Source organism: Dermacentor andersoni, chromosome 8 (assembly GCF_023375885.2).
Source record: "Dermacentor andersoni chromosome 8, qqDerAnde1_hic_scaffold, whole genome shotgun sequence".
NCBI classification, from domain to species: Eukaryota; Metazoa; Arthropoda; class Arachnida; order Ixodida; family Ixodidae; genus Dermacentor; species Dermacentor andersoni.
The window spans coordinates 123,026,373-123,054,338 of record NC_092821.1 but is presented as its reverse complement, the minus strand read 5'-3'; the positions used below and the strand labels follow the sequence as shown (position 1 = coordinate 123,054,338).

At 43.9% G+C, this 27,966-nt stretch overlaps 1 protein-coding gene across 3 annotated transcripts; it reads right to left on the bottom strand.

Annotated features, from left to right (window-relative positions):
- Positions 1-213: 213 nt before the first annotated feature.
- Positions 214-27,785, bottom strand: Ntan1 (N-terminal amidohydrolase 1). Of its 3 annotated transcripts, none has more exons than XM_050176644.3 (11): positions 27,623-27,771; positions 22,886-22,973; positions 21,361-21,463; positions 18,283-18,348; positions 16,881-16,989; positions 13,704-13,777; positions 13,101-13,154; positions 12,301-12,354; positions 10,216-10,316; positions 8,283-8,396; positions 214-5,829 (listed from the first exon to the last, which is right to left on the bottom strand). In XM_050176644.3, the coding sequence occupies exons 2-11, from the start codon at positions 22,967-22,969 to the stop codon at positions 5,659-5,661; spliced, it is 930 nt and encodes a 309-aa protein (XP_050032601.1). In that variant the 5' UTR covers positions 22,970-22,973; positions 27,623-27,771; the 3' UTR covers positions 214-5,658. The 3 variants fall into 3 exon arrangements, with proteins under 3 accessions (XP_050032601.1, XP_050032600.1, XP_054925535.1); XM_050176643.3 differs by having other exon boundaries at positions 22,886-22,970; XM_055069560.2 differs by lacking the exons at positions 214-5,829; positions 8,283-8,396; positions 10,216-10,316; positions 12,301-12,354 and having other exon boundaries at positions 12,539-13,154; positions 22,886-22,970; positions 27,623-27,785.
- Between the last annotated feature and the right edge of the window lie 181 nt (positions 27,786-27,966).

Sequence of the window (27,966 nt, the reverse complement as noted above, 5' to 3'; positions counted from 1 at the left end):
AATTTACGCTAAAAACGTCCTATTGTCGTGTAGCAGGTGGAAATCGCACGCTTCAGCACAGTTGGTTCAGGTGGAATTTGGGTGGGCGCAGCGAGGCACGGGCAAGTAGGGTTAGCAAAAGGCACAACTGGACCACCACAGAGCAAGATGTCCGAAAGCGAACACAGTGTGTGTGTAAACATCCAAACAAAGGTAATGCTACAGGCACAGAGGTCAGAAAAATGTAAAGGAACTTTATTGTGTGAAAAAAAAAATGTAATGTTATAGTAACATCTTGCATGTGATTTCATCATTGCACCAAAGAGCACCAACACAGATGAGAGCAAAAACGATTGCAGGCCACGACAAACCCACCGGCTTCGATCGAGCTCTGTGGAACTAATCTAAATATACAAGACTAAAAGAGAGAAACAATTATAGAAAGGCCACTTCCCTTAATGTGTGCTACACTAGAAGTATAACATAATTTGCCGCAGCTAAGGCACATATATGAGGTGAATGTTTAAAGCATAACAGTCATGTAATGTAATGCAGCAGCACGAGTGCATAGTAATACAACATTTAAAGTTCATGTACAACGTGTAAATGTTGACATCGTTGAGCGTAAGCACTAGCAGAAAGTAAAGTACTGAGATTAGATCACCAGACCTGCTCGTCATGTCATAATTACGGCGATGATCACTCTCAAAATTAATGCAGTGCGAGAATAGTCACAGGTGTCTTGTATGCCTGAACACAACAAAAATAGATGTATAATGCAAAATGGGTCAAACCGCGGGAACCACTGCTTCAAATTGATGGTTAAATATTTTGTGTAAATACTCAAACAATGGTTGCTCAAATAGTAAAACTTACGAACTTAAAACAAAATGCAGAATGCCAAGCTAGCTGGCCAGTGTTAAACTTGGGAAGCTAACGATATGCAAAGAAAAGAAATGATCAGTTCGCAGTTAGCAACTTGGCATACAAAAATATAAGACCACTACAGTGCTCATTACAGGTTTCAGTCAAGTTTTTCACAGGGAAGTGCACAAACTGTTCATTTCATTATGAATGATGCAAGAGGACACTGAGGCAAGAATACTGTTTCACACGGAAGCACTAACAGACCCACCATTCCAGATGAAAACGAGCAGCACAACTATATATAAGACATAATGATCCACCGACACGTCTCTTCCACCACACACAAAAAAAGCTCACCGAACATAAACTACACTACAAGCATGTGAAACAATGACATTTAAAAAAAGAAGGTAATTTGATCCACTGGTGATGGGAGATTTTCATGCCTCTATGAAGTCATGAACACAAATAAGCATTCAGAAAAGAGAAGCACGACACCAAACTGCACTAAAAAATGGCAATGGTCATGAGTGAACATGATGCTTCGCCACATTTGGATGCAGACAGGCCATGGAAAAGAGCTTTGGTAAGCGGAGACACCAATGAAATGAAATGAGACACCAGCTCATGAAACCAGGGAGAGGCTTAAATGCAATGGAGACGTCCCTACTGTAGAGCTATGCTGCAAGAGCAGACAATGCACCTGGGAACAGAAGTACTGGTGGCAACAGCACCGTGTCAACCTTAACATGCTGAAAGCTCAAGTGCGTCACTTTACTGTTTTCTTTGGAAAGAGCAAAGGTACAAAGATGCCTTTATTATGTGGCTGCCAATACACTCACCCCAGCACATAAATGAAATATAGTTGGGTCACCGTGGTAAAAGTTCTGTGCAAACCTAGTTAATAAGTGTAGCTCTGCCGGGTGGCACCACCAGCACTAGTGCACACATCTACGTTTTACAGTATGTCACCGCTATCCTCCCTATTAACTAAAGCAACACAAAAGGAGTCACACCAACACCTATGTGAGTTGGTACTTCAGATGTCTGTTCTAATGCAGAAAGAAATTACCCATGGAAATGAAGATGATACATGAAAGTACAGATATGATGGAAGTATCGAAAAAAAAAAATTCTAAGCAAAGTGACAGGGCAGTGCACTCTGTCCTGTCACCACTCTCCCATTGTTTTCCCCAAATTTCTTGAGCTACTTCTGTCATGTTTGTTCAACAACAAGCCCAACAAAGAATTCTGCTTAGCGTGCATCTCATCTTTAACTCTGTCCACAGCTACGGATGGTGCTGCTGAGCATGGCCGCGTGCGCCCTACGTTGGAGGTAATCTGTTGGCCTTCATGTGCGCTGTGTTTTCGCACGCCTAGCTCGCATTAAAGAAGCACGAATGGGAATTAATTCGCACACCATAATTCAACACACCAATGTTGTGGCAATGAGCGTCCGTCGTCATCGAGTGAGATGCGTTGATGTTTGCCTGTGCGCGTGTGACACCATGCCTGTTAATTTAGCTAGTAAGCAAATGTTTACAGCAGTTTACACAGTCAATAAAACTACTAAATTTACTTTGAATAGCTGTCTAATAATTAGCTATCCCAATCAACGCTCCACCTTTTGGGCGAAACTGCAACTTTTTCCTGTCATAACAACAGGGCAAACTTTTTATGTGTCACGGACAAGACCAAAGCTTCGGCTGAACAAGACACAGCGCCTCTTTCTCAATTTCCCATAGCTCCCCGAACAGCCGTTTGTTGACTAATGCTGAGCTGGCTCTTGTTATCTCTTAACTATCAACGACAGCTGACATGGAGAAATAACAAAAATTTTTGAAAAGACGCAGTTTCGTCCGAAAGGCTTGTGATAGCAAATTAGTGGAGAGCTACACAAAGTAAGGATAGTAGTTTTATCGGCCATATAAACTTTTAAATGAAGGCATACTAACTAAATTAACAAGCATAGTGTCACACGTGCACAAGCAAACATGAACACATCTCACTCAACGACTGCGGAAGCTCACTGTCAAATGCTGCAGGGAGGAAGCGCAGCGGCAGCGAGCGAATTGACCTCCATGCTGCTGCTCGCATCAGTGCGAACTAAGACACGAAAACGCAGCGCAGCACGGACTCTGCACGCGTCACAGATAGCTTCCAAGATACAGTAGCCTGGGCTGCCTGAAGCAGAACACTCCCCCACTTCCTACCCTCCCCATGGAGCCTTGCGCGCGACGGAAGACGGCGTGCTTCTTCTCGACTTTCCTTCTTTGTGTGTGCAAGATTGAGCCACAATCGCCGGCTTACCCTCGCACACTTTCGCTCACACATACAGCATATGGCGTACGGTGATGATTTTATCGCCTTTAGACTTCATACGGAACATCACAGCAATGCCGACGGCAGAAATGCACCTTGAGTGTCCATATAAGTGCTATCGCAATCAAATAATACACTTAGAAGAATCAACAACTAACGCGTCACTGTCTTTCTTTTTTTCTTCTCCAAAGTTTGCAGCACCGCTTACCAAGATGGCTCCTACTAGGTAGCCCAACTTTTTCTTTCCACCTTTTACTCTGGTCTCACATTCTGGCCCAACATAGCTTGCGACCATTCCCAATAGGTTTATATGTGAAATTCCATAAGCAGGCTTTTCGACACTGCTAACTTGTCCTAACCAAGATGGCCATTTCCAGCTAGTAGCACTGTTAAACCTGAGACACGTCTTTCGAAGCCTGGACGGTGCAAGGGAGGGAACGCAGCAGGAATAGTGTCAGTAACCCGCATGTTGGCACATTACAATTCTGACCCGATATCAACCATCATAGTTAGGTCAAACTAGGTGCGTGGGAAAGCCTGCTTGCAGAATTTCGCATATCCCTATTGAAACAAGAACACACACCTTAATTGTCGAGTTCAACCTTCCGAAGGAAGCGCGGTAGGCTACAAGAGACACCATAGTGGAGGGCTATGAATTAATTTTGATCACCTCGACTTTTACAACATGCAACTACACCAAGGTACAGTGGGCTGTAAGAATTTCAAGAGCATGGGATCCGTGAAAAAGATATTTTCCTAGCAACTTCGCCACACAGGCCAAAATTTATGTGAACAATGTGGAGGTTGCAGGGAAATATTTACCGTGCCTTTCAAATTGAAGATGGAGGCATTGGCTCAAAAAGAAAAAAAAAAAGTTTCCTCTTTGATCCCATTCCCAAAAACTAACTGTAGGGGTGGCGCATCAAGAGTATTGCACCAGACCCCATCATAACGTGGCCCCTGTGGCCGGGTTTTGAACTTGTGGCCTCAAGGTCCCGTACTCTCAAGTCATACAAACAAGATCAATCATGCCAGCTACCTACTAGCAAAAATACATAGCTCAGACACCATGACTACTCAAATATAATTTAAGTTCACACTGGCTCATGTGTTGTCACTTTGCCCCTGGGAAGTGAAAACTGCTGCAGAGGGCATGCTTCACTGCATGCCTTGTTGTGAGTTGCATACTTCTTGCATTAACAATCTGTCCGTGGCTTGAGAAGCATCGAAACACATAACCATATTATGGAATGATAATATCTAATTGACACAACATTCAAAATGTGATGTTAACAGCAACCGTTCCAGAGAAAAAGAAATAATAACAATAAAAAAAAAGAGGCTTATGCTCTAATGTGCAGTACACGCTTACCACACAATTTGCTGCTCAATGAAAAACCAAATCAAGACCTTACGGGAACAGAGACATAGGGTCTGAGGGCTAGAAATGCTCTTATAGTTGTGCTTTTAAAAAATGCTGAACCTTAAACACCGTGATATACAAGCACGACATTGTACTCAAATTAAAACCACTAGCCCAAATGAGTTGGCTTCAGCGCTTACATAAGCTGACACGTGCACGGGTTAACATTCCTGCGTAACTAAAAAGCTCAGAAAAATAAGGTCGCCAACTACAACTACACTCATAAGCTGCCTCGCATACGACTTGAATCGCTCTCCAACTCGCAATTTCGTAAAAGGCAGCCATTTTCTTTTTCTCTCTCTCTCTCTCTCATGTAAATATGGCACCACCCATTGGGACACCGGCAGCACTGTCGTCTTTGCCGAGGCTTGCCTTCCCCACAGAACCATGCAGAAGCGTGAGCCACTTCTGACAAAATTGCAGCTTTTGCCACCGGGACGGGGGGGAGGGGGGGGGGGGGGGCTATAACTGCACCACCACAGCCACCTGACGGCAAGAATGATGTGGTCAGGCAAGTAATGCCATTTCCACACACTGGGCTTTCACATGACCTTCAGCTAATGCGTGCAACGTGATTAAAAAACTAAGCACGCAGCAGCTCATTGCACTCACTAACCCTCCTTAGTAGTATTAATAGTAATAGTATAGTATTAAATCTTTTAGGCTCCTAACAAGCAGAGCCAAACTTCTTGGAACAACAGTGAACAGAGATTCCTGGGTTTAATAGGTCGTGTCCCGTCTAAAATGCTACTGTGACAGTCGTACCATCAGTGCAGCACAACTAACAAGAGATTCAAGGCATGAACTTACACCACTCTAAATGGAGTATTTAAATCTGGAGCGCCAATTTGGCAGCCACTCTCATTGCAACACCACCACTTAAAATTTGAGCACTGGAAACAAGATCTCTCGAGGCCAACCACACTCGGTCGTGGAAGCACGAACGACTCCACCGTAATACTAATGATGCTTGCAAGGAAAGACGTCCAGCAACATCCGAGTTACAGTGCATGTAAAAAAAGCGAGCTGCGTTTTCTACGACAGCCGACACTGCGCCAAAACGCCGCTCAGTAGCAGAATGGGATCCAGGCGCCACCCTCGTCCTTGCGGAAGTAGTGGGGTCGATTGTCAGGGAACACGGTGACGCCCGGGAACGGGTGCTGCTGGATGTACTTCAGGGCTGCCCGCACTTGCATCACAAACATGGGTGACTCCACCTCTGGCGATGTTGACAAGTGCTGCAGCAACAGCGCAAACAGGTGCGGCCGTATGTACCACAGTTGCTTGATTCAAGCAAGCACTTTCTTCTATAAGAAGACTACACAAATTGTCACATGCTTTAGATTAGAGTATGAAACCAGAAAAAGAAACCAATACGGTAACCAAGTTTCCCCATGCTTAAGGTCGTCGATAACCACATTTACTTGAATCTAGGCCGATACTTTTCTTCACTTTAGTCAGATATACAGTAAAACCTCATTAATTTGACCCTCGTTAATTCGGGAAATTGCATAATTCAGACTCGTCCTCTCGTCCCGGCAGGCGTATCATATGCATTATGAAATGCAATGAAACTCTCGTTAATTCGGATGCATTTGGCCGTACATCAGTTAACTAGGACAACTTTCAGAGCTCGGCAAGCCACAAACATGCGACGCAAAAGAGCAAAAACGGCATTAGCATCCACCAAAACGAAGCGGCGGAGTTCGCATCGCCATAGTCGTCACTAAAAATCGTGCGTGAATGATAGCAACACCAGCATGCGTCTTGCCTATTTGTGCATTTAAAGCCTTTCGTCTTGCATTTACCGCCATGCTTAGCACCTCATTGACCGCGCACCTTTACGGCTGCCTAGTTGCCATACGTGATCGCATCGATAGCGGCTGCGGTTTCATCCGCAGCAGTTGCGGCAAACAGTAGTTACATTTTTACTCAGTGTGAAGCTGCCGAGAATGAAAAGCACAGTCTACATCGTGATGGGTGGCGACCTGGCAACACTGGCGATAAAATTATCAGGATGTGCGCACTACGGTGAAAAGCATCTCAGATTAAGACACACACCGCGGCCACGCTGTGAAGGAAGTCGCGAGGCCTTCGCTGCTGCGAGCGCTAATCAGGCACGAGATGAAGAGATGGGAATTGCAGCTTCCAAAACAGGATTTGCTTTTCATTCAGTAAATATATTATGCGTTGATGTGGTATGCATTTGCTTATTGTTTTCTTGATACCCTCTATAAAGACATTCGGTTAATACGAACCTTTTCTTTTTTTTTGGTCCCGTGAAATCCGAATTAACAAGGTTTTCCTGTATACAGTTAACTGGGTCATGCGGCATGGGATGAAATTCCATCCGATGCGATAATGCAACCATTCCGAAAGTGCAACAGCTCGACGATGCGACATGTTCTTTTCAGAGCCAAATGGCTTTCTTCGTTCCATTGAAGGAAAGATTTCTTTTACAGCGAAGCTTTTAGCCCCTAGTTGGTAGTGATTTTTCGTGTCTGCGTGCGATCACACAAAAACAAATGACAGCTGGAAGGCTTTGCGTATGAGTTTCCGCACAACAGAATTATTTTTTCTCATATATTCAAATTGCAATCCGACGCTATCATGTCTGCAGGTTGAGTGCAAGTCGTACTCTACAAATTTCCTGCCACATTTCACTTTGAGATTAATTCAATAACGCACTTGCACTAGGCGGAAGGGCTGAGGATGTATGCTGTGCTAATGGTATTGGTCGCTAATGGCCGCAGCCACTCAGACAAACTTTAAACAGCTGGAAAAGGGCTTTTTCTTTCAGCTTCCGCATAACAGATTTATGTTTTCTCATAAATTCGAATAACAATCACGTCTGCAGCTTGTGCGTAATTCGTACTTTACACATTTTCTGACACTATATACTTTTAAACATTCACTCAGTTAAATCATGCCATTGCGCACGGTGGAGGGCCTAAAAAAATGAGGGTGTATGCTGCACTTCTGTAGAAGCGTGTGTGCGCGTGACATACGTCGCTTAAGGTAATGGTGCTTGTGCAACGTCATCTAACGTCGGATGTGCTTGCCCAATGCCAGCAACAGCTTCGTTGCACATACACTGTCATACAGCGGAATGGAGGCCACATTTCTTTTTTTTTTTATTTTTGCCTTCCAGATTTCAGGAGCCGGCCTAGATTCAAATAAATAGGGTATTTCCTCCTCGCTCTGTGATCTGCAAGCCTCCTGGTTGGCTCAGACGGTGGAGCGACCACACCGGAAAGGCACTGGTCCCTTCAATTCCTTCACCAAAACGAATTTCTCTCCAAGTGTGATTGATTGATTGATTGATTGATTGATTGATTGATTGATTGATTGATTGATTGATTGATTGATTGATTGATTGATTGATTGATTGATTGATTGATTGATTGATTGATTGATTGATTGAATGATTGAAAACTTTATTATTCCACTGAGCTGGGGTGCCCGCCTCTTAACCTAAACGTTGGTAGGGGGGGAGGGCGAAGCAGTCCCCGCGCATTGAGGACGGTGAGTCCAAGTGTGGAGCCTTCCAAGAAACCCTTTGGGTTTCCTTTCTGGCTTTATGCTAGTACTGGTGGGTGGATGACAATTTTTTCTCTCTTTAACAAAGCGGCAGTGGCGACAAGCTGTTCTCACGGGCATTAAAAGATGGTGCAAGAAAGATGAATCGTACCTGCAGAATGAAGTCGTCATTCTGTGACAGCCACAGGTCGACTCCTCGCATTGGCTCATAGTTGAAGGGGCCGATGCGCATCATTCCTAACGAGCAGTCGTAGATGTCGCACATCTGCAATGCCATTCGGCTCGGTAAGGTTTCTCTGCACATGCCAAAACCACGGTTACGAAGGGAACGCTACGACTTGAAGCCAAAGCGGTCCGTTCACATTTCAAATCTCAAAAGCTTGCAGACTCCCAGCTTAAAAGGCTTGTGGAGCCCATACAAAACTGGCTCATTCTGGCTAAAACCTGGAACAACCAATGCTATCCCGATGACTACATCCAGAATTACCTGGAAAAGTACGCCAGTGGAGCCCTGGAATGAAAGCCCTTTAGAATAGCAGCGGCACCTTTTAGAATGAGTAAAATTTTTCATTCATTATTCAAAGAACAATGGAGCAGGCATTGTGTGAACTTGAATGCGTGTCCTCTTCTTGTGTTAATATTCTGCTTATAGTGCACCAGAATTCCAAGACAGGTCACCAACAAGCCTGTGACACACCAGAGTCACACCACTGACTCTAAGTCACCAAAATGCTGCTTCGATGGTCAAAGGAAGCAGCGAAATTCCTATGCAGAAGTCGGGTATCAGCAGATTTCAGCGATTCCTATGGTTGTGAAGTGACTTACTGCAAGGCGAGCAAGCATTCACAGTTAACACCGCCTCTCATCTGCACCTGTCCATTTACTCCCCTACTGCTGACCACTGTTTAGGTGCATGCAGCCGATGCTAAATACGGCTCAATCACATGTATGAATCCCTGAGGTCATGTGAGCAAATCGGTCTCAATGCAACCAAACACCAGTGATTGCTTTGGTTGAAGAGCAACTGTTCCCAGTCAGTTGCTCACTGTTACTTTTTTTCAGTCATGCGACTGCTGCTGAACCGACCAGCAGCGCAGGAGGAGGACACCTGCACGTGCCGGCACCTATTTTCCATAGCGGCAGCGGTGCGAGCAGACACGAACGGCATTAGTCGCAAGACTTTTCAGTGCGGCGACGGCAGGTCACACTTGCCGGTGTGAACATCGGTCACCGCGAGTTAGAACCTTGATCGCCACTCGCGGCCCGTTGATCAAGCCTCTATCAACTGCCGGTGTGAGTTCGCCATTACAGTGGGGTTGGCAGTAATTTTCCTTCCTTCCTTCCTTTTCCAATATTTTCTTTTATTTTGACAAACAACTAGTTCCTACATCTTCTCGTGAACAACTTTCCTGCAATGCACACAACATTGTCTTCGGCAACTGACGTTTCGGCCACTTTGGCCCCCGAAATAAATGCAGCACCACTGCTCTCGGTCTAAGTAGCACACAACATCGCACACAAGATGTCCAAGCTCCAAAGCTAAAATTAAATTCTGGAGTTTTACGTGCAAAAACTACAATATGATTTCGAGGCACGCCATACTAGGGGCCTTCGAATTAATTTTGAACACCTGGGATTTTCTAACGTGCACCCAATGCACGGTTCCCGAGCTTTTTTGCATTTCGCCCTCGTCATAACGCAGCCGCCGTGGCCAGAGATTTGATCCCGCAGCCCTAGGATTAACAGCGCAATGTCAAAGACAACACGGCAGATACCAAAGTTGCGCATTAATGTTGTTAGTGTGTTCGGATTTCAATTGCAGGGGCATGAGTTTCAATCCCCAGTGGCAGTGATGGTCAAGGTCAAGAGAGGTTACATGCCAAGGTTGAAGATGAGAATGTGGAGGCGGCCTGACAACAAAAACAACATGACAAAGCACAACGAAAAAAACACAGACAAACAGAAACATCAAATCCAATTTCGAGCTTATAACTATGCTTGCAGTAAAAGAAGAGTTGAAGGCAGTCCTTATGGCACCTTGTGAGAGTCAAAATCGCAAGAAAAAGACTTTTGCAACCACTTGCCTCATGGCAGCCAGTGAAGTGTCTCGCCGAACGAAGGGGAAGCTCAGGACCTTTGTCCGGGAATGTGGCTGGAAATATCTCACCGCTCTTGATGTTCACACCTGATTTTAAAGAAGAAAGCAAGATTCGCTTGATGAGCCATAAAATGCAGGTTAGGCGATTGTGGTCATCGTGAGACCAAGAAACTGGCATTCGTGCCTTAACAACCCAAACTTGCCTCTAATGGTACATTTGACTGGTTCCAACTGCACTCCAACTAAATCCAGTTTGCAGAGGTGCAAAGCCCTCTTAAGATTGAAGCTAGAGAAAGCCTGCCCCAGCCAAACTTTCATTTGCTCTCAGAGCAATCGGAGGAGCCATGTGATTGGCATCATGCTTGATCTTAGTCGTGCTACCAGTTAGAAGGTGAGGGTGCTTCCAAGCATCTTGAGCTGGAGCACGGTGCTCTGAATGAACCGGGCGAACATATTTCCAATGCTCAACTTTGGCCTGCTGATTGCAAACCTCACCATGAGAGTGCTCTCGAGTGCTCAAAAGCAACCAGTCGAATGTGCCCGTAACACTCACCTCCAGCCAACTGAAGCACAGAAAATGAAAACAGGTGTCTGTTGAAGCTCAGAATTACAGAAAGCTGAGCGAGATGGCAGGGATTCATAATACAGAAAGACAAGAAAGAGCACAAACCATGGGCGCATAAGGAACAAGAAGGACAGTGCAAACATTGACTAATCAACTGAAAGGTCGCATAGTGGCAAAAATGAAGGAAGATCCAAAAAAAGAACTATCTGGCATGCTTCAAAGAAAGGTGCTCGTGTTGCACTACTCATTCTCCTTGCGTCCATGCTTTGCATGCCAGCCTTTTCATGTTATGGAGGTGCCTATTGCTTCATCCTTTCAGGGTCGAAATCTTTTTTTTAAGACAAATACAACCCCCTAGTGTCGTGAATAAATGAAAAAATTACAAAATAAAAGAGAACATGACAGGAAGAACCAGCGTTCTCCCAATCCTGTTCTCTTTTACTCTCCCGTCTTCTTCTGTTTCTTCCGAAGCGCAGAAAGCGCATCAGTCATAACCCCTAGTCATTCTTCCATAACACCTAGTGTCGATTTTTGTGCCGCCGATTGAAAACTTCCAGAGCAGCTTACTCCAAGAAAAAAAATTGCGTATTATAATAATTATGATCAAAGCTACAAAATATTCCGATGAGTAAAGTGTGTGCAGTTTATTCTTGAAAATGTGGACGCACTGATATAAGCCTTCTGCAAGGACACATCATAGACAGCAATATAGCCACCAGTACTGGGGTTTCCAACCATCCCGAACTTAGTGGGGCAGTCCCGACCTTTGCATAAATGTACCGTGTTCTGACTTGACCCATTTGGAACGACCAAATGTCCCAACTCAAGCTTTTCTTTTTCCTAATGGATAACAATAAATAGACCAGCTTTCCTTTTTGCTATGCCTGACAGCTTGTTCGCCGATTCTTCTTTTTTATGTTCCGTTGCATTGTCATAAGAATAAAGGCGGTTTCACTTTTGTCGTGGTTCTAGTGCAGCTGTAAGCTCTAACCATTCACAGTACCTATATATCCATATTGGTACTCACATTAATTAGGCAACTACACTGCACCTTTCTTGATGTAAATTACAACACAGTAGGACTAAAAAAGAATTGTTTAGCTTTGGTGCAAGTACATAGTGGAGGCACCTGGCTCAACAGGGCCAATCGTCGCCAGCTGCCCAAAAACACCTGCCCCTCTCCCCATCCCTGTCCCGACTTTGTCTGCTCAAGAGTTGGCAGCCCTAGTCAGTACACTGCTTAACATCTTTCATTTCATCATCGATTTACATTTGCCTTGTCCACTGCCTCATGATTAACAGCCTCGAGTGAGGCATGAAGCAAGGCAGAAGGGCTTTTCAGGCACGGACAGCTGTCTGTAATAAAACAGGGGTTCACGGGGCACATATGTCACAGTAGGCACCAAGAAATGGTGCACTCAGCAAAATATGGCACTAATGAGCTTGTCAACATGGTTTGCGACAACGCAGCCCGAGTAAATGTTCGAGACAAGGACATCTGCTCACCGATGCCATAGATGGTCGGCCAATTGAGATTCCCGCGAAGAACGTTGTTCAGCTCTGCAACGAAAAGGGCTTGCTAAGAAGATGACTTCAAGAAACCTCAGCAAAATGCCAAGGCTATTTCAAGTGAACACACAGGCAAGTATCAATCTACAGCCACAGGGTTAAGAAAATTCTGAGATAACCTTCCACAAACGCTGCCTCGGCAATCTTACAGTTTTAAAGAAATAGTTTAATCAGAGTTTCAGAGCAAAAAAATGTGGGCCCATATTTGTCTTTGATACAGTAATGGTGATATTTCTACACACTTAGCTCCAATGTGGCAAACTATTTAAATGCACACTTTGTGCACTATTATTGTCAATATTTTTCTCAATGCTAGTAGATGCTGATCACCCTCACTTATGAATTCACCTTTCCTACCCCCATTTCAGAATCACGCTCATTCGCAATTGTCATGCAACCTTGAGTAATCAAAGCATTAAATAGCATGCAACACATATGCTAAAACAGTGTGTGCAGCATACATCAAGCTACTCAATGAGGCATGTCTACAATTGTAGAGAAACTGCGGCGCATTGTTAATCTTAAGCTTAACCATGGACATTTGCTGTAACTGTTCCAATGCTCCATTGTCACAGTCAAGTCAACAGAACCGAAAGTTGCATACAGATGCCCTTGGTGCTGCACGAGCAAGCAAAAAATCAGTATGTCGCTGTACAAAACAGTGATAATGTGTTCACTTAAACAACGAAACATCAGCCAGGTTGCTGGCCCAGCAAACAAGCTGCCATGATCCTTACCACAAACACAGGCAGTCACCAAGTGGAGGTTGACAGGCTGCTTGTGCAAGGCATCTGCAAAAAAAAAAAAAAAAAAAGGTGTCTTTACGCTCAGCCACATTCTGGGCTTGTAGAAACCGGCCAAGTCCTGATGTTAGCTGCAAAAATCATCAGTTTAAATCTGCTGCAGAACAAAAACCTGTCTCAGTGAATTACCAAGCCCTGTCTCGCATCAGCAGATTCCATTCTATGCCTGCAAATTCTCTAATTTCATCAAACCAGCTAATACTCTGTCATCCTCGAGTGTGCTTCCTTTCCTTTGGCACCCAATCTGTAACTCAACGAGTTATCGATCTGTTCTATGTGTTACATAGCCTGCCCAACTCCAACTCTCCCTCTTAAATCATAACTGGAATATCAGTTACTCCCGTGTGTGCCCTAATTCACAAACCTGTCTTTTCATCTTTTAATAATATGTTTGCATATTTTTATTTTTTTTACTTTATGACAGCGTTTCCTTGCCAAAAAGTAAAGAAGGCCATCATTAACATGAACTGCGACCAGCGTGACACAGAACAAGAATAAAGGATACCCAAGCGCCAAGCCAACTATGAGACCACTCACAGAGAAGCTGATTGGCCAGACTTTCCGAGTAACCCCTACGGTCCAGGAAACCGCCAACGAGGTAGACCTCAAACCTGCATGCCATGGACACATTCTGCCTCAACACTGTCTCATTGCAAGCACATACACACGAGACAATGGAGACACTCCGTACACGAAACAGCAATGAGCTGCACACTCAGCTGTCACTGAACAAGGCTTAGGAGTGGACTAGCACGTGAAGTAAAGCACACGAAGGAAACTCGGTGGGCCACTGTCGCATGTACAGATGCAAACCACAATTCAAGGAGGGCACTATCATGCACAAATATACGTGCCAGAGAATGCGGGAGATAGCAGAGGCTACTGGAATTCGTGGTGCACAGGATCGGTGCATCAGCACGACATCCATCAGTCTTTTTTGAAAGGAACTAGCTTTCCTGAATTTTAGCCCTGGATGTGCTTGTGCTGTAGTGGCTGCTGTGTTTTCCCCTGTTTCCTGCTTTTCCTTTTTTCGTGTATACAATTGTGCCATTTTAAAATAATGTTTAGCTAGAAGTTAGTGCTTGCCCATAGCTGAAGGAAAAGACCAGTCAAAAAACACACAGGACAAGAGGAGAGGTTCACACCACAACGACTGGACTATCAACTGAGCTTTATTAATAACTGAGCTTTATTAATAAAGCTCAGTTGATAGTCCAGTCGTTGTGGTGTGAACGTCTCCTCTTGTCCTGTGTTTTTTTTACTGGCCTTTTCCTTCAACTATGTACCAAATGGCCCGGATTTCAACTCTTCTGCATGCTTGTCCATGTCTGTCCTTTCGTCCCTTTTCTTTTCATTAGCACTTCAAGCTTGTCACTAAACACTCTAAACTTGCTTTTTGACTGCTTAATAACCCTGAAACCACGAACTCTTAGAGAGCACTACCCCTGCATTCATAAATGCACCTCTAACTAATGTGCCACCTGGTCTTCTGGAAGCAGAGGACAGCGCCCTGCCCCCTTAGCTCAACTTTTACTTCAACAATGCTCATCAGTGATTCCTTGGCTATAGTTTTGTGTCTGCCATTTTCCGGCTTCAATTCGCTGACAGACCTGTCCCCTCAGAGTAAGGTGTTTGCTTGAGCAATTCTTTACTGCAGGAATCACCGAGAACTACTGAGGAACATTTCTCAAACTACAATTCAACACCGGAAGTGGTATATTTCTCAAGCTGCTCATCACAGAAGCCACAAAGTGATATTGAAGTCTGCTTCTGAGGCTACTCCTAATTGCAAGTCAACAAAAAGTGTTATTTAGGGGCATTTCTCAAGCTTGCTCATCGTCACATAAACCAACGTCATTTAAATTATGTGGTTTTACGTGAAAAATCACAATCCGAGTACATGTATGAGGGATGCCATAGTGAGGGACTCTGGAATAATTTGAACCACCAGAGGCTCTTTAATGTGCGCCTAAATCAAAGTACACGAGTTCTTGCACATTTCAATGGGGGCGCAATGCAGCAGCCGTGGTCACAGAAATTATTAAGTGTTATTGAGGACTCTGTCTCAAGCTACTAATTACAGGAGTCATCAAAAAGGGTTGTTGAGGGGTGTCTCTCAAGTTTCTCCTAATAGCAATAATCAGCAAAAAGTGTTAATGAGGAGTGTTTCTCAGCATACTCCTCAGCACAGGAGTCATCAAAAAGTGTTAATGAAAAGTGTTTCTCAGAATACTCCTCAGCACAGGAGTCATCAAAAAGTGTTAATAAGAAGTGTTTCTCAGAATATGCCTCAGCACAGGAGTCATCAAAAAGTGTTAATGAGAAGTGTTTCTCAACCTACTCCTCAGCACGAAGTGACCAAAAAGTGCTACTGAGGAGTGTCTCTCAAGCTGCTCCTAATAGCAATAATTACTAAGAAATATTAATGAAGAGCATTTCTCAGGATACTCCTCAGGGCAGGAGTCATCAAAATTTGCAAGTGAGGGTATCTCTCAAGCTGCTCCTTATACCAGGAATCACTAAGAAGTGTTAATGACAATAGTTTCTCAGGATATTCCTCAGCACAAGAGTCATCAAAAACTGTCATTGAGGGACGTCTCTCAAGCTGCTCCTATACAAATAGCAATAATCACCAAGAAATGGTAATGAGTAGTGTTTCTCAGGATACTCCTCAGCACAGGAGTTATCAAAGACTCAGTGCCCTTCCACTCTGTGAAGACGGATGACCAGCAAAGCTCTGTATGTGAGCCTCTTAATGGCAAATTGCACCTATGCCGCGGGTCGGCCTGGCATTGCACTATCTTTGGGATCAGCGCACGTATGAGGAATGCTTAATGCCTGGTTCACCTCCAACACGGGCCAGCCCAGCATTGCACTATCTTTGGCATCGGCCTACATATGGGGAATGCTTAAAATTTGCTTCACCTTCGCCGTGGGTCAGCCCGGCACCGCACCACCTTCGGTGTCGGCCCACGTATGAGGAGTTTTGTGTCTACACACGGAGACGATCCTGGGGGAACTAGCCCTTAACAGCTTCTATGTAAAAGTGTGATTGAGGGCGTTTTTCAAGCTGCTCCTAATATCAGGAATCACCAATAAGTGTTAATGAGAAGTGTGTCTCAGTATACTCCTCAGCACAGGAGTCGCCAAGCCCTAACGAAGGGCATTCCTCAGGCATAAGGCACCACAGCAACTGCCCAAAGCGTTGAAGCATAGCTAAGGCACTTTACTAGTTAAAAGTAAAATTAAAATTGAATTATGGGGTTTTACGTGCCAAAACCAGTTTCTGATTATGAGGCACGCCGTAGTGGAGGACTCCGGAAATTTTTACCACCTGGAGTTCTTTAACGTGCACCTAAATCTAAGCACACGGGTGTTTTCGCATTTCACCCCCATTGAAATGTGGTCGCCGTGGCCGGGATTCGATCCCGCGACCTCGTGCTCAGCAGCCCAACACCATAGCCACTGAGCAACCACGGCGGGTTAGTTAAAAGTAAAACTGTTAGCTGTGATACAAGGAACACGTGGGCAACGCATACTACGAATTCACATTTGCGCATTCATTATTCTCTCAAGTACGTTGTTATTTCTACAAGCGCATTTACTGCGCCACTGAGGTACCTTTGCGTGTTACAGGGTATTACATTAGTGCAGATAAAGAACGGAGGCTGCAGATGGCGAACACCTATTTAAAAAAAATTGAAACATGCCCACCTTCCTTCTGGAATGGGAAGCGAAAGCTCCTGCACTCTGCGCACAGTGGATGCCACACCCTGCTCAAGGCCTGAGCCATCGAAGTGTGCTAACGACACAGCCCCGGAACCTGGAACACAATACTCTCTTTCACTGTGACCACCTTCAGGATGTGAAAAGTTTCCAGTACAAAAAAAAGATATAAATAAAAGATGAAGCTCGTGGTACTTTTGACTGATTTCTATCGCACTGCGGCTCTGTTTGCAGCAATGCAGAGCTTCTTGGAGAATGAAGCCAGAGAAAGTCAGCTCAAGCCACATGCCTAGCATTCTCCCGGATCTCGGTCGCACTCTTGAAGGTGCGAATGCTCCGAGCTGGAGCGCAGCACATTGATTGCAACACACAAATGTTTCTCGAGCTGTCAATTTAAACCAGCTTGAATGAAAAACGTGCCACCAGAGCACTCTAAGGTGACCAGTTAAATGTACCACGCAGATTCAAGGTTACATAATGTCCCTGGGAAATCAATCAAAATCGAGAAATTTGGGTAAACGTTCACATGTAATCAGCTAAGGCAACAACTAAGCAGTAAAAAAAAAACAGTTTTCTAATGTTGCGAATGCTGCAAATGACTTTTTACTCATGAGCCTAATATTTTTTCTGTTTTCCTGGCTCGACATAAATTCTGGAACAACTTGAAGGCTCTAATTGTGTAAAATAGAAATATCAGATGTGCATGTTGACACATGTGCAGCTTGACTGTAAACAGAGTATCCAAAGATCACAAGATAACATTGTCGTGAGAATTTACAGTACTCCCTTCTTGACAAACAATATGTGCTAGTTTTCACTGCGACACTTAAAGGATCACACATGCCCATTTCCTCCAGTGTACTGTGGCAACACACGAAAGTGCACAATGCCCCATTCCTCCCGTCATCTAACCGCGCTTCCACGAGGCAGACGAGAAAGAAAAAAAGCTATCCATCCCTCCGTTAACAAAACAGTCCTCTTACGGACACAAAGCAATACAGGCATGAAAAATGCATCCTCTCATTGAAATTTACTTTGTCTATGGGTTAGAAATACATTACCGAGCAAGTTGCTGGAACTGGAGCTTGTCTCCTGATCTAGCTGTATGCACAGTGTACCCTGTACAACTTACAACAAAGGAACAGTACTCTTGAAGCAAATATTACAAACGTTTTTACGGGAAGCTGAGCCTAAGCTTTTTAAGAAACAAACATAGGACGACTAATCCAAGCATAAAAATGAATTTTGTTTTAGTGACGGTGCTAAGAACAAGGATGCCAGTTTAGATTTATTTCAAACACACCAAGAAACCTACATGCACAAGTATTCTCAAGCCCCAGAAAATGTGAAGGAAAAAAAAAATCAACATCTCCAAGCAGTACTGTGCTACCTGTGTGCCGGATGATAGCCATGATGCATGTAGTGGCTTCATCTGTTCCAAGGACGCTGACATTTTCTGCAGTGCACAAAAAACGAAATCAGCGATGCCAAAAAAAAAAGAATCCCCACGAGAACAAACTGCAACAGAAATCAGCTTAAACATGAGAAATACAAAAATAATGTACATATGAATCTAACCTACAAATCCAGAAGCGTCTCTCTCGCTGAAAACAGGGAAAATATTATGGTTTCTAGATGGCTTATCGTCAAACTATATTCTATTTCATACTTAGCAGGTAATGCCACGAAAGTTACACAAGTGCCACCCGCAGAAGCCTGACGTCCTGTATTTCGCAGAGCAGTTGCTTTTGATCTGCAACACCTTCTGCGGAATAACTACTTTGCATATTACACCTACAACTTGTTGACGTAAGGTTATGTCAACTTACGAATTTGTGCACCTTCGTGCTTCAAGCACATGATGTGCCATGTTTAGGTCATGAGTGCAAGCGGTGCGCTAAGGCCTGTGTTAGCAGAAAGGTGCCATTTGACTCATTCATGGATAAATAGGTTCAGGTCTTCTATGCCTTCTATGTAACAATTATGGCACATTACACAACATAACGGTATGAGACTTAATGTTACATTGAATTACATGACGCGCACCTATATCTCTCATTCACAAGTGACACATAATTTCTTTTTTGGTTGTGAATGCAGGCTGTGAGAGAAGCCTCTCTATAGCCCACATAGTGTTGTCTGCTATGTATGAAATGGAGTATACATAAACGAGAGATTAATCAAGCATCTTATCACTGTCCAGTCATTTACAGTTGCATAGCAAGTGGACAGAAACAGGCAGAAGATATTCGAAGTGAATGAGGATCAGGGACTGAGCGAGCAAGGACCAGCACTACCCTCATTCACTTCATCCTTTACTGCCTTTGTTTCTAGTCTACTGGTCATACTGATACATTCACTGAGCCAACAAGCACCAGTTTCAAGTTTTTTCTAGGGACAAAATATTAAACCGAGTTAGGTTGATAAATTATTCATCTGGAAGTCTATCATCGTTTTGCATGTGCCAATGTGCAACTTTGTTGCGTAAGGAAATTGCCACTGGTGCTCCTCCAATTTGACGGCGCCCACCAAGACAAACAAGTTGCCATAATCCCCACGGGATTACCCTCCTCTCTGCCACTCTGTGAACCAGCCAGTGCTGACCTCACATGCGAGGTACAAAAGTAGTCCACAATAGGTGCTGCCGCTCTCATTTTGCTTTTTTTTTTCATTCTCTTGCACACAAAAGCTCTGTTCTCACTACGAATTATAAATTCCTTATTACAGAAGCCTTATCTTTCAATCTAGCTTGACTTAACACTTCAGTGTCTCTAAAGGGACACTTAGAGAAAAATGATTTCTTTTGTATTGGAAAATTTCCCTTCTACAATACCAAAAACACCTCTCTTAATGCGAGAAGACGCCTGGTAAGTCAGAAAAAGAAGTGCAAAAACAAAAGACTAATGGCAATGGTGCCTTAAGTTCTCGCATCAGCTCATCACGACATCCTGAATTTTGACACCATCTGCTAGGGTCTAGTCAATTCTTTCGCGGCCAAGATAGACTACATTGTGTTCTAAAAGAGTCAAAGATTGAATATAGCAAGTTTCAGGGACTTTACTGTGCCAGCGCAGCCCAAATACAAAAAATTATAATGACATTTCCCCTTGTGTAAGAGGGTTACATGCAAGCGTATGGGTTCTGTTCTGGTGTTTCTAAGCTATGCCATCTTGCCTGACACACCCCCATTGTTGCAAGCTACCTAGCACATTGTTTAAGGGTGTCCTGGGCACGCCTAGCCTGCACCTTTTGCTGCTCTTGTTCAGCTTGTATTCAGTGCTCGCCAACGACTTCGGCCTGCTCGCCACTTGAGTTGCTGCTCCATCCTTCTCACTCGGCACTTGGCCTCTCAAGCACCACACAAACCCGATATATCCATAGCACATAAAGAGTCTGTAGCAAATGCCACAAGAGGTGATCCCAGCGCATCTCCGCCTACCCTCCGAGCACTCCCCCTCTCCACCTCCAAGTGTCCTCCTTCTCCTCCGGCTTCCCTCTCCCAGCTCAGTGGCCTCGGACTTTATCACGGCGATTTTACATACAAGACACGTGCGCTTGCGCGTAAAAATTGTTCGAAATCTGTGACGTTGCACTGGTGCACCGGGGTTGGAGTTACGGCGCGAAATTCCACAATTTTAACATTGACGTTTATTTTTTCTCTTAATAATCAACCTATTATATCAAAATTAACGACAACAGCATTCTCAAATAATATTTTATCGGCCTAAACTGAATTAGTGTTTTGCTTTGGTGTCCCTTTAAATCTCGTGCATTAGAGCCCGGTGCTGGCCACCTATCCTTTACAAGGCCTGCAGTGATGCAAAAGCTGCACAGCTCATATTTTCCTTGCCAAGTGTGGCATAGAGAGAACAACGAAAACATCCATTGTGACTGCTAAAATGAAGAAAAAAAATGTTTAAAAACACACAACAGTCAAGACATGGAATCCAAATGGGCCACCTGTTCTTTGGACTGTTGCACATAAGAAGTGCACAGGCTGCCACTTTAATGTCTATTTCATACAACTTACGTTGCTATAATGCCGTTCCAGCATTATGGTGATGCTTAAGCTCTCACTGGAAAGGTCTGTACAAAAAGTGAAGTGCAAAATTATGGACTGTTAGAGAGTGTGGGGTACCTAATGTGGGGAAAAAAAAAAGTTATCATGCAGTGCATACGATATGTTCCAGAGGTCTGCAGTCCTAGGCCATAAATATGGACAGAAAGGACACACGCACTAACATCAACAAATGGCTTGTTGATGGCTTGTTGACCACATTTCAAGTGTGTCACGTTTTTTTTTTCTTTTCTTTTTTTACCCTTTCCTCTCTGTCCTCTTTCTAACCTCTATCTCCCAACCACAGTGTAGGGTAGCAAACCGGAGACAAATTTCTGGTTAATATCCCTGCCTTTCCTCCTCCCCCCATCTCTCTCCGTACACAAAAGAAACACAAAAGTAAGAACTCACTGTCTTGAGGCACAGTCACTGCAAACTCACGCTGGTGGATGTACAGCAGTCCTAGTGGTCCAATGACCTTGGGTACTTGGGAAATCAGAGCAGCCGCAATTTCCTTTGGAAAAATATTGCATGGAAACATCAGAAGAGCACAGGTGCTATGATAACAAAAAAAAAGCCAACAGCTCTAGAGTAAAAAATAGGGCTTATAAATCAGCTCTACGAGGCTTTAGGTTAAATGCCATTTCCACTTGCCATGTGCATATGCAGTAGGGGCCAAAAATTTGTGGGATGCAGGTTCGTAAAAAAGCAGGAATTTAGTTGTCTTGCAGGCAATAAAACAGCACACAATGTTGGTCATGTACACTAATGTAGAAATCTGAAATCCGAGCTTGGGGAGTATATTGCTTTTTCTTAGGTCCTTCAACCTAAAATTTTGATGCTGACTCTATGTGTCACACTCAAAGCCGCGTGTTTCCAAAGAAAATTTTACTTACATTATCGTGATAAAATAAAACTAGAGGAAGGCATTTTAGTTGAGCCCGTTACCCACTGCCCAATGCGTTCCTATCATTCTAAAAACGTTGCTGCATTTTCATGTGAAACAAATGTTTTCAAATACTAATTTTTTCCCCGTATCATTGCTCAATGGAATGGTCTGCCTGGAACGCGGTCAGTTCCGAAATGGTGAACTTGTTTCTACAAGCCTTGAGTGAAGAATAGGGCACACATGTAATCTGTTTGGAGCCAAGTGCTTTGCTTTTGTACTTGATTTTACTGCGTTTTGGACTCTGGTCAAGTCTCGTCATTTGCTTCTTCTGTTGCAATGTACGTTTTCTCTGTTTTTATTATTTCAGTACCCCACTCCTGCCTAAGACCTGTAATACACGCCAGCAGTATTTGCTAAACAAATAAGTTTACAATTAAGGACCATCATATGAAGGAAAACATGAAGCAGCGCAATAAAGATGAGGACAGCGATCGGCAACAAACACAACAATAGGAGCGCTGTGCTGCCAACTGGAAAATTTATTGAAAGATCAACCAGCTTTTATAACATGTCGAAAAAACACCAAAAATAACCAAAAGGTAGAAAGGCATGCATACTGCCCACAAGTAGAGGCGCTTATCTAGAAAATTTATCTCAAGTTTTGTTAAGCTGAGTGACTCTGTGCTAACACATTTATTTCCTTTGGTAATGTAGTAAGCTTCTACAATTTTTCTTTTTTTTACTCTTTGCGTGCTTCAGAAACCTGGTGTCACTGAACATTGGGGTACATGAGCATTTGCTGCAATGCGCAGCTAAATGGCTACAGTACGTATATTTTACATTGTCTTTGTGCTGGCTTGCTCTACCATTAAAACATTGCCCAGTTTGTCCGATGTACACGTAGCGCATTTTTCCTTTACGAAGGGTATCAAGTTTCTAAATTTCACTCTCATCTGCATACACTTTAATGTTTATTTTCCCTGTGAACTCCTTGGATTTGTTGTCCCGTTGGCTTCATATGAAGCCAACGGGAATATAAATGCCCACCTTGAAGTGCGGGTATGTTTCGAACAGTGTCCGTGTGTCGGGTGGAAGCTGGTCTACCACAGCCCCGTTGATCACGAGAGGCATCCTGCTAGAACAGAAAGATTGGAAGTTGCTGGGGCAGTTGGTGCGACACAGTGATCACAGCAGCACATTGACAAGATAGCACGAGACAACAACATTAGAAGAACACTACACAGATTGCAAACTTTGGAAATAAGCGCAATGTGTTAGCATCTTCTTCGTTTTCGAATTCTCATTCTAGCATGCTACTATTGTCACATTATAGCAACAGCGAAGAACCAAACACTGCAAAAAAGTGTTATCTAGGAATCTAACTCTTTAGTGGGCCAACTTGTGTCCAGAAAGACAAGCAACATCAAAATGCAATGACAGCAATTCCCACAGTCATTGGTCGTCAAATTCAAACTCACAGGTCAAGTCCATCTGTTACTATTTATACATCTCACCATACATTCCAGAGTTACCACTGGTGCTCATGTGCGCTATTCGTATCGCATGCACAATCTGGCTAAACAAGTCTTTCTCGCTACAAAAATGGCAACATTTTTAAAAATTTACACACAATAAATGTGAAGAATCTGTACACTGTTTATGTTTTTCGTAAAATTTTTCTCCGTCTATAAAGTTTTACAAAGTTATTGTACTGCCCAGCGAAATACGCACCTTCCTGTATCAAAACTCTCTTGAATGCTGTTGCCGATTCAACAGCGTCTTTGCCTAATCAGATTGCATGTGTGAAGTGAATAGTAATGTTAACCCTGGAATGCACGCAAGCACCAGCGACCACATGCAAATGTATGACAAATCATGCATACATAGCCGACGCATTTCACCCACAGATCAGGTTCCGTGGTTGATAATTGTTCTCGTTGCTTCGTTGTGCTCCGAGTGTTATGTTTCTCTGGGCACCAGTTTGCCCAATGAAAAGCTAACTTCTTTTAAGTCAGGTCTCAGGCACTGTCTCATTCTTCACCATCACGACAATGCGACAGTATTGTGCCAAGCGATAACTTGACAACAGTGATAAACTGGTGAAAAATTAACACCAGCAAAATGCAGTGCAATTATGTGTACAGCATGATCGAAAGAACAGGATAGTGTATGTGTCAGCCAAATGCGCCGAGATCTAAGCACTTCGGCATTCCTGCTTCCAACATTGTCCTGAAAAGAAAATGCGACACAGAACAACGAAATGGTGTTGTTGGAAACAAACTATTAGTTTTCTTTTCATTTAAAGTTCTAATGCACTTCAAGCAGTCACTTCATAACACCAGTCAAATTGGTGTAATGACACATTTCATAATTTCAAAAAAAGAAAAGAAAGAGTGAAGTCATTAGTAGCTGAACCCTTTGTCACCGAGATTTTTAGTAACGTCTTAATGGTATTGCTGGCAACATTCAAGCATTACATTCTCTTGGAATTCCTGATGTCATTACACAGGCTCACAGGTCCAACACACAGCATAAAAAACATAATAATTAGGGGTTTTTAAATATGAATTTTCCAGACCGAACCAGATACGAATATTTTCTCATCTCTAGAGCAGCATCAAATTCCAAAGTTTGCATGGAGTCAGTTTGGTAAAAAACAGCAATCAGGCTTATATGCATTGACACAAGAAGGTAATACCATTCATAATAAGCGTTACGGACGGCTGAATAACTTGAAGGATAAACAACTGCTTTCCATTATCTGGGGTACCACAGCAATAACAGTGATGAAATAGGCAAACAGTGTTGCGTTAGCAGAGCAAAAGGGTTACACTACAACACCGCACATAGTTTTAAAGGAATGCAAGAATGATGAGACTGGCCAGATAATTAATTGGAACACATTCCTTATAGGTTGCCTAAAAGTGAAGTTATTTGTCCAGTACATTCACTCCCGAAATTTGTGCCCCTGTGCAACAACTGCAGCTATCCTGCAGCAGAATCATTCAGAACAGTGCTCTCATCTATAATTCTGTCTCCATCAAGACTACAACAGGTGTTTCATTCCTTTATATATTCGAAAGAAATGAATATTTGCCAACTTTGAATAACGAATTCTCAAATCGAATACAGTTCAAATAGCTGGGGCTATTCGATTCGTACTTGAAATTTCTAGTATTCGCACACCTCCTAATATAACAACAATGTTGCAGTAAAGTTAATTGAGCCTGAACCTTGTTCCTAAAGTTTTCTGGTTCAGATGAAAAAAAAATTTTTTTAATCTACAATATGTATTCATGTGTACAGGAGGCATTAAGCACATAAACGGCCATAACAGAGCATTTGGCAGTGTCAGTCGGAGTAGCGCCGGTCTTCTTCATTACACAGCGACTGTCTGTTTCTGTCATTTCACTCTCACGTTTCACCACATTTGTGCAGGAGGTGTATGCAGCAGATGGATCTGTTACAGGTCAGTACTAGACTTAGGGCCAGAGCTGCGGATTTCTTTTTTTTAAATCGAAGCTTTCTTTGGCTTTTCCCCCAACTTTGCGTGGGCAGTTGTCTAGCCCCGTAAACTGGGCCGATCCCAGAGACAGTGTAATCAGAGGTGGTGGCTTGGTGGGCCAATCTTGATGGTACCTGTGCACGATAAGTGTCCTCACATCCTAACACAGTTTCTAATCTCGCAGCACCCACATGCCTCGTTGCAATAAGGAACACAGCCAACCTATGTGTCAGTACGTCTCAGTAGCAGTACGTTTCAGGAGGTCTACAGGGAAGCCAACGCTGAACTTTAACAATCACCCTCCAGTGGCTTCTGCCCAATTTCATTATATATTATAATTGTACAATGTAACAAAAATAAGGATGTCCCGACCAACTTTAGCCAAGCTGTTGAAAGAAAAAAGGATTCAAAAGACACGGTGCAAGATGCGATTTTATGACCTATGGTGCTCGGTTGTCAGAAGTTTGACGATCGAACACCGTAATTTCTTCATCTCTTTCTATTTTAGCAGCCTGGCTAACATTAGCTGGGACACAAGCTATACGAGGCGAGAACTGACATCCAGCACAGTTCATTGGCTATGGCACTCTGCTGCTGATCACAAGGTGACGGAGGGGATGGAATGCAAAAATGTCCGCGTACTTATATTTAGGTGCACGTTAATGAACCCGAGGTGGCCCAAATTAATCCATCTTTCCTCCTCTACGACATCCCTGACAGCTTCGTTGGGTGTTGCTTTGGAGCATTAACATCAATATCTTTTTTTTTATGTTGCATGTGGGTTTCATTGAAGTTTTGATTCAAAGTGCACCTTCCTTTCAGTGCAGCACGAGAGGGATGCTGACGGCAACACAGAGCAAGTGCAGGCGACCACTTAGGGGACACCAGTGCCAGGCTCTCCAAAAAAAAAAAACCAGTCCTGCTAAAACAAGCAGCGATGAAACGCGCCCCACGCGTAATGTCACATCCTTCATCACGCGAAGCGGCGACCCCATTCGAGAACCGTTCCGTACACCGCGCTGCGCGAGCCGGCGCCCAGAAAACAACGGGCCAGTTAACGAGGAAGACCAGCAGACGGGCTCGGCTACGCATAAAATGAAAAGAAGACACAATACGCCGACGTTTATTATCCGAGGGTCAACAGGTGCCCGCCGAGGAACCAGGTCGCGCAGGATCAGCTGGTAGTACGAGGAAGTATCCCATCGTCGACGGCGAACGAACCTTCGCTACACTACCGATCGAGCTTCTGCGAAGAGCAGAAGTCAAATCGACCCTTTCTTCTTTTTTTTTCAGCTTCAGCGGACACCAGTTTTAAACTTGGAATTTTAAGCGCGGAAGCCGTGCGTGTCTAGATGTAACAATTTGCATTCGCCGACTAGCAGCACCACTTCGAATGGATCCGAATTAATTTAGTATAGCAGAGGCGCTTCCGCTACGGCGCCTCAGATACTTTTTTAAAGTTACCTACCGTCCCGATGCGAGCGTACAACAAGCACGGTATAATTTGTAGATGAGTCGCAGTCGAAACACCCAACCCACCAAGAGAGTCGCCACTTGCTGGCAAAGGAAGTTCCGAGGGAACGGAACTAAGGAAAGCGCCGTCAAAAAGAACGACAGTTTAATCAATGTTTCAGTGTCTCCGAGGTTCGAAGTGGTTCTCGATACGGATACCGAAGCGCGATGCTGCTGTCACGTCGCGCTCAGCGATAATTAAGCACCTTAATTAGGCCTAGGCAGGACGGACGCGCAGCCGATACGGTTCTTTGTTTTGGCCGACGGTTAAAAGAAAGGAGGCGGCGGGATGAGACAGCCAGTGCCCGCTTTCAACATAGTAAAGCCGTGCAACTCTTCGGTCAGACGAAAAACTGTCAAAGCTGGCAGCGCAATCGAAACTACGTTTCAAATTCAGCCGCTGATCCATCAGATGATGTGCTAGCGCTCGATTTCAAGAGAAGCGAAGATGCGCCAGTTGACTTGGGATGAGATGGTTTCTTTCGTTCAGCAGCTCGACCCCCCATGACGTACATAGCGCGACAGACTGCGGGGTCCAAAACACGACGATCGAAGAGAACGAGCATCGAATAAAAGCACGCTTGAATGAAGCGGCATAGACAAGATAACAGACCGAGATTGCTCGGATCACGACGGCGCGACCACGGCGGTCACGCCTCCACGGGATCGTGTCAAGCGTCCCTCGAGACTCTCGGCTTGGGTGACGCTTCCGACACTTGGATCGAAAAAAACGAGAGACCTAAGTTGTCAGAAGTTGAACTACGCACCTGTTGCTTGTATTACGCTGTCTTCATTACTCGGAATGTGCAGAGTCTCGTCGAAGTCCTCCCAGCTCGATGTAAACAAATTCCCACCGAAGTTCGCAACCAGCGAGATTGACATACACCACGCTGTCTGAACCCACTTCCGGTTCCCTCCCCCAACCCCTTCAACCTGTTGGTGCTGTTGGATCCCTCACTCTCTCTTAAGGTTGACACTAATACCTATACTTGTTGTATGTCTTTTATAAGCTTAAAAGTTATAAAATTTAAAAATTTAATAAAAATAATTTGTAAAAAAAAGAAATAATTGAGTAAAAGATGCAGGACTTGTTCTTGCATTTATCTGGGGC

What these genes read in the sequence shown, in the direction of transcription:
- Ntan1 (XM_050176644.3), bottom strand. Translation starts at nt 22,969, where the DNA reads ATGCCTCTCGTGATCAACGGGGCTGTGGTAGACCAGCTTCCACCCGAC. An exon ending in ACTTCACTGGCTGCCATGAG is followed by an intron (nt 8,397 to 10,215) that starts GCAAGTGGTTGC and finishes ATGGCATTGCAG; the next exon opens with ATGTGCGACATCTACGACTG. An exon ending in ATGACGACTTCATTCTGCAG is followed by an intron (nt 5,830 to 8,282) that starts GTACGATTCATC and finishes CTGTTGCTGCAG; the next exon opens with CACTTGTCAACATCGCCAGA.